This window comes from Nyctibius grandis, chromosome 12 (genome assembly GCF_013368605.1).
Source record: "Nyctibius grandis isolate bNycGra1 chromosome 12, bNycGra1.pri, whole genome shotgun sequence".
NCBI lineage: Eukaryota > Metazoa > Chordata > Aves > Nyctibiiformes > Nyctibiidae > Nyctibius > Nyctibius grandis.
Genome location: NC_090669.1, coordinates 3,293,973 through 3,300,495, shown reverse-complemented (window position 1 = coordinate 3,300,495; position 6,523 = coordinate 3,293,973). Strand labels below are relative to the sequence as shown.

The window sequence follows — 6,523 nt, the reverse complement described above, 5'->3', positions numbered from 1 at the left end:
CAAACCCGGCGAAGGAGCCGTAGGGAAGGTGACCCAACGAGCCAGGACCCCCCAGCTCGGCTTTACGCCAGGTCACCCATCGAACTTCACACACCCCCTGCACGCAGGAGGGAAGGCTGGTTAGAAAAGATGCTCCATCATGACCAGCGTGGTTTCTTCCAGGTTCCTGCTGTTTACAGCGAGTCAGAAGCAGCTTGGGTTGGCGCTGGGGAAGTCAACCAGGCTTCTTCTTGGTGACCTCCCAAGCAGAGCCAGCCCAGCGGCCACCGCTGGTCCCTGGGCTCGTCTACACAAACCAACCATTCATTGCTGATGGACGCTCATGCCGGGAAAAGGTCGGGAATGCAGGAGGTGAGGTGAGGCCAGAAGGAAGAGCCCAAGAGTCTCTCAAACATCCCCACCCCTCCTTGGGGTTCCAGGAGACTCCCTCCACCCACGCGAGCCGAGCCACCCCCCTTCCACAGCTCTATCGCAGCCTGAGCTGTTGCAGGATCTCGGGCAAGGAGGGTTCGTGCAGGACAGGCTCGTGGCACCTTCTGCTTCCCCACTGACCCACTGCTGGGCGAAGGGCTGGACTCCACAGCAGGGTCCCTCAGCAGGCAGACAGAGGGTTCAGGCTTACCACAGCTCTGGTCCCTTCCATACGCTACCACAGTTCAAAACCCCACTTCACTTCTACAGTCCCTCAAGCCACCTTTCCGCCCCCATTGCCACGTTCACAGCACGACTGGATTCCAGTAGCAGGGACTGCTCTGCAACCCGAGGCGTGGGAAAACGTTCCTACACACAGTGTGAGGCGGCCGCGCTCCCCTTTCACCCTGACAGGAAGGGGACCGAAGCGTGGGTGCATTTACAAACCGAACGCAGGCCAGGAACGCGGGAAGTCACACTACAGAAATTGCCAAACAATTTCCAACACTGACCAAGGTTTTATTTTTGTTTTTTTTTAAACAATAAAAACAAACCAGCTGTGCTCTGAGCAAAACCAAAGATCTCAAAAAAAACACCCAAAACTTTGAAGTTTACTAATAGCATTGCAAGGTAAGGCTTCCCAAAGAGTTTTATTGAAATAAATTACTTCCATCTAAACATCGATGCAACTCCTCTCATTAAATTCACTTTCAAATGTCCTAAAAACCAACAGTAAAAAAAGTTACCAACAATTCTAGATAATACTGGGGCTCCTTCTAAAGGACAGCGATACTAGAACTCACTCTTCAGAAGTTTAAAAATTAGGTCACTGCCATGTAAAGTTCAACTCTGCACACTAGCATCGGCGGCTCCAAGCGCATCTTGTGTCGGAAGTTCGTTAGAGAAATCAGGTCAGCAGGTTGGGCTGCAGCCAGGCCCAGGTCCGGCTGCCCCAGTTCCTCCAGTCTCTCTGAATAAACTCACGGTGAAGTCACGGGGTTAAGAAATGAAATAAAATAGCGAGATATCGGAGCTGTCTCTGTGAGGTCCCATCCGTGTTGCTCTGGAGTCCAGAACGGGCAGGGTTTGCTATCGTGCTGCCTTGGCTCGTGCTAACACTGAAGCGCAGGGGCTGTAACCTCGCCTTACGCCCCCTCTTCTGCACTCGATTCCCCTCGGTCTCTCACTTGTTTCTGGCCATAAAAGGCAAAGGAAAACAGCGCAGCCCCGGGGAGCGAACAGAGCCAGACGTCTGCCAGCGCAGAGCCCAGACACTGCAAACACACCATTTTATGCTGGAATCGACGTGAATCGGCGCTTCGCTGCACAAGTCACGAACTCGGGTTTTTTCCTGTGTTACGTAGCCAGAGAGCTTCCATCCAGCCTCAGCGCTGCCTTCCCAGCGATGCCGCCCCAGCCTTCCGCGCCGGCCCACGGATCGCCCTTCGCCGTCGACACAAACAGGGACTGAAGAGCGGGCGCCTGCTCACCTAGCGCAGGGTTTGCTGCAAATCTCTAAGCTTTCTTCCCTCTTGGAATAACTCTCCCTGATCTCAAGCTGAACACGCCAGTGTCCTCCGCGACCTGCACCCACAGCTGCTAATACAGAACACACTTTCCCCAGGCTCTGCTGGGCAGTCAGCCTAACACCTCATGCTAGCTGCAGAAATCATGCCTGTGATTCAGAAATTGCCTTTTGTTTGTGGAGAGGATCAACGTCACATAGAAAATATTACAAAAAAAAAAGGTTAATTTGTCAGCTGTCCAAACATTATTAGACCACATGCTTTATACAGCAGAGAGAAAGCCAGCTCACTCGGCAGCACAGCTAGCTGAACTCTGAAGAGACACTTTCCTGCTGGTATACAAAGCGCAGGGGTTTTTTTTTATTTCATTTATTTATTCAACATTGCTCACGAGGAGGAGGAAGGAGAGGCAACGAGCGCTAAGAGTTTTGCTGCATCTGAAGTCTCCGTTCGGCGGCGGCAGCGAGAGTCCTGCGGCGCAGGGTGACGGGATCGGCGGACGCTCCCTGGGGCGGAGGAGAGGGCTTCTCTGTGGTCAGCTCCTCATCGGAGGTTTTGTTCAAATACCGCCTGCAAGAGGAAAAAGGAAAAGGTGGGTGAGCAGAGCCCACCTCAGTTTGGCTCTGGAAAATACTTCACTGGTACATCCACGAGGTAAGGGAGGGTGCAAGGCACACTGAAAGCAGGAAAATACCTTGATAAAAGCTCACACAAGCTACGTACTCCAAAAAAACCAAAAGCCTGTATAACCTATGATAGACTCTGCAGAAGCTCTTGGTGTTTGTGCAAGACCCTTGTGCCCATGGGAGGGAGCCAGGTCTAAAGGCGGGGGCTCTACTCTTAACTCAGAGCGATTCCCCGAGACTGCAGGCGAGTCACCAGATCTCCCTGTCCCCGTTTTTCCACCACTTTTAAGACACTGGCAGCACCCACCACAAGAAGTTACCCCTGCTGACAACCAGTAAGCCTCCGACAGAAGGGGCACTAAGGCTGTGAAGAGTAAGGTGAGGCAAAAACACAAGGAAGCAGCTGCCAGGGTTATCACCCCAATGAATTTTTATACTTGGTGACAAAATACAGCAGTTTGCAATTCCACAGCTCCTCAGTGCAGGAGGGAACCAGTAAACCAAAAAGTCAAAAATACGTTGTCTCCCTAAATGACATTTTTCACACATAAAGGAAAAATGATTCTAGGAGCAAGCCTATTTATAGACAAAGTCTTAAAAGGTGTCACCCCCCAAAGTTATTTATATGAATGCATTTCAGTGTGGAAGAAAACAGAGTGCAGGTAGCCTGACAACACCGAAGGACGCAAAACTCAGCCTAGTTTTTGTAAACCCTTTCAGCAGCCTCCCTGCGATACAAAGGAAGGGACAACATTTGTTACAAACGCTAAAAAGTTTTCTCTACATCACTAAAGCACTTTTCTTGGTCTTTTTACTCACCAACTGGATGCCAGTAAAGTTCACCAACATGATGGGAACATGTGTGAGAAAAGTTAAGTTCTACCTCTAACACCTAGTACTAGTTGGGCTAAAAGAAACAGTTCAAGTTGGTCACTCTCCCTTCAGCGGCGCTGACCTGCTGGTCAGGAGCCCCTCTGGCGTGCTTTAGTAAGTGGTCACCCATCAACTCTGTGCTGCTTCGTGCTTAAGACACTCACTCTGTATTTGGAAAGCACGGTGCCTGACAGTAATTTCAGCTGGAACAGCACAGGCAGTGTGGGCCGACACCTATGCCAGGAGACAAGCTAAGGATAACCAGAGGACTCAACACAAGTAATGTGTTCTCACTCATTCGAGGCTCAGACTAAAGCCCATTGAAGCTGTAGAAATCATCCTCTGATTTCACAGAGCTTTGCATCAGCCACTGCAGAAGCTGTGCACGTGTTGGGACAGCGCTACTTCAGAGCTGGGATTAGCAGCGACAGTTGCCCTAAGCAGCATCCTGAGCCTGCTGCAGCAGGTGTATTCACTCCTCTTACTACTTTTTGCATCAACCCAGGCTCTTGGTGCTCATAATCCATTTGAAACCCATTCTGGGGGACTATAACCGAGTGGCCAGGCTGGCATTTTGGGAAGGAACGTACTTTCGAGCTTGCTGCAACAAGTCCTCCTTCCGCTGAACCAACATACGCTGCCTTTCATCAGCTGACTTTGAAAAGCGACTTCCCCTGACCTCAAAATCTTCTGCTTCACTAGGCTCTGCTTCCATTTCACTGAATTCCACCACTTCTTCCAGTCTTGAGCTGAGTTCAAGCGGCACTCTCTCAGTCTAAGAGAAAAGGAAAAAAGTCATAAGTCTCTGCAAAATTTGCTCATAGGGCTTCTTTGCATCAAATCAACCAGCTACAAAGAACTGCCATTTTCTGAGGCACTGGAAGAAGTGAGACTCTCACCTGCTGCACCCAATTCCCTTGGGCTCTTCTGAAAACCTCAGCTGAAATACAGACCGAAGCTATTTCAAACCATGTTCAAAGAGCCTGGAATCTATAACGCTGTATCTTATGCCGTGTGTGAAAGTAATCTCAAAGACAAACATTAATGACTCATAATTAATGCTCTGTGAAAATGGGGCATTGGGAATAGTCGGGTTCTGCAGCTGACAACAAGCAATGCAACAGTGAAGAGTTGAAAAAGCAGAAATCCATATACTAAGGCAAGAATAGCAAATGTATCTGCAAAAAGGATGCGTGCTTGAGAAGGGAATTCATGAGGCTTCAGATAACTGAAATTATCACGTATTCAGGCTGCTGGAGCCAGGCTGGCAACTGTCCCAAGCACGGCGTGTCAATAAGAGAAGCTGGCAGCCCTGCACATCGTACCTCCTCACCCCTGACAGCTGGCCGACAACGCTAAGGTGAAAATGGAGCTGATGAATGACGATGCTGGTGGACTAGCAGAGGTGAGACAGCACATCCTGATCACACCCTGTCACATGCGATCAGATCAGCTCCGCAATGGGAAAGCAAGATGTTACTAAGCGTGGTAGCGTCAAGAAACAAATCACCTCAAGGAAAGGCTGAAGGGTTTCACCATCATTTGGTATCCCAGAGGATTACTCAAACAAGTAGGATGCATCAGAGAGGTATTAGCCAAGTCAGCTCCTACCGCCTAGTTTTGGGCCTTAGGTACACCCGCCGCAGGAGCCTGGACAGCCGGTGACAGGGGCACGGCAGGGGGACGGCTGCCCACGTCCCAACAGCCCGCAGTCACCCGCATCGCAGCGTGCCAACACACAGGTTTCAGCAGCTGATGTGCAAAACAAGTTGAGTCATTCCAAAGCCCTAGAGAGGTACCAGTAACTCCATCTCCCCAAGGCAACGCCTTCAGAGAGCAAAAACCAAGACAACTGTCACTTCCCATCAACCAGGTGAACCAAGCAGGAACAGCGGGGCCCAAGCCAGAGCAGTATGGACACTGCAACCCCAAACACAGGTACATCTTCAGCCTATTTCAGCAAAACCCGTAAATTCCAGTGTGCCGGGCAAAGGCTCCCCACATCACACACCCTAACGCACTGGGATAACGCGATGGGGTACTGCTGGGCTGCCTCAAAGCAATGCCATGTCCAATGCTACACCTGTCCCTGTGCTCAGCACTGGTGAGGCCGCACCTCGAATCCTGGGTGCAGTTTTGGGCCCCTCACGACAAGAAAGACCTTGAGGTGCTGGAGCGAGTCCAGAGGAGGGCAGTGAAGGTGGTGAGGGGTCTGGAGCACAAGTGTGATGAGGAGCGGCTGAGGGACCTGGGGGTGTTTAGCCTGGAGAAAAGGAGGCTGAGGGGAGACCTTCTTGCTCTCTACAACTGCCTGAAAGGAGGGTGTAGCAAGGAGAGTGTTGGTCTCTTCTCCCAGGTAACAAGCGATAGGACGAGAGGAAATTGCCTCAAGTTGTGCCAGGGGAGGTTTAGGTTGGAGATCAGGAACTATTTCTTCATGGAAAGGGTTGTCAAGCACTGGAACAGGCTGCCCAGGGCAGTGGTGGAGTCCCCATCCCTGGGGGATGGGGGAAGCCGTGTAGATGTGGTGCTGAGGGCCATGGGTTAGTGGTGGGCTTGGCAGTGCTGGGTTAGCGGTTGGACTTGATGATCTTAAAAGTCTTTTCCAACCAAAACGATTCTGTGATTCTAAGAGGAGGAAGTGAGATCTCACAGATTTTACCCAGGGCCAGGACAACCTCGGCAAAAAGACCCAGAAGAGCAGGTATGGAGCAACCCGACTGCTGCTTCCCATTACCACCCAGGTGGACACGGAGAGGGGCAGCTCTGCTGAGTAAAGCCGTGAGGAGGGCACTCATTACAGCTCATGTTCGGACAAGATCGCTTTCTTTTTTTCCCCTGTGCCACGTTGTAGCGGAAGATGCAAGTTAGCTCACCTAAGCTTTTTTTTTTTTGTAACGTTACAAAGATGCAAAAATCAATACCCAGTGCCTGTTCTTCTACCTGAGCACAAGAGCAGTTACTGAGGAGGTTTTAGAGACAAAAATAGCAAAACTAATTGCAGTAAAGGTTACGACAAGCCTCAGTATGACAGCAGATCTCAGATGCAGAAACCTGTACACTACAGAAACTACTCCTCCGTCAGGC

General features: G+C 50.7%; 1 protein-coding gene across 2 annotated transcripts in view; it reads right to left on the bottom strand.

Moving 5' to 3' along the window:
• Positions 1-909: 909 nt before the first annotated feature.
• The window catches only part of AMFR (autocrine motility factor receptor), a 29,876-nt gene continuing 24,262 nt past the window's right edge, over positions 910-6,523 (bottom strand). For both annotated transcript variants that reach the window (XM_068411114.1, XM_068411115.1), the window contains 2 exons: positions 4,027-4,211; positions 910-2,507 (listed from right to left, as the gene is read on the bottom strand). In XM_068411114.1, coding sequence (XP_068267215.1) covers positions 2,357-2,507; positions 4,027-4,211 — 336 coding nt within the window. In that variant the 3' untranslated portion in view covers positions 910-2,356. The remainder of the gene's footprint in view (positions 2,508-4,026; positions 4,212-6,523) is intronic.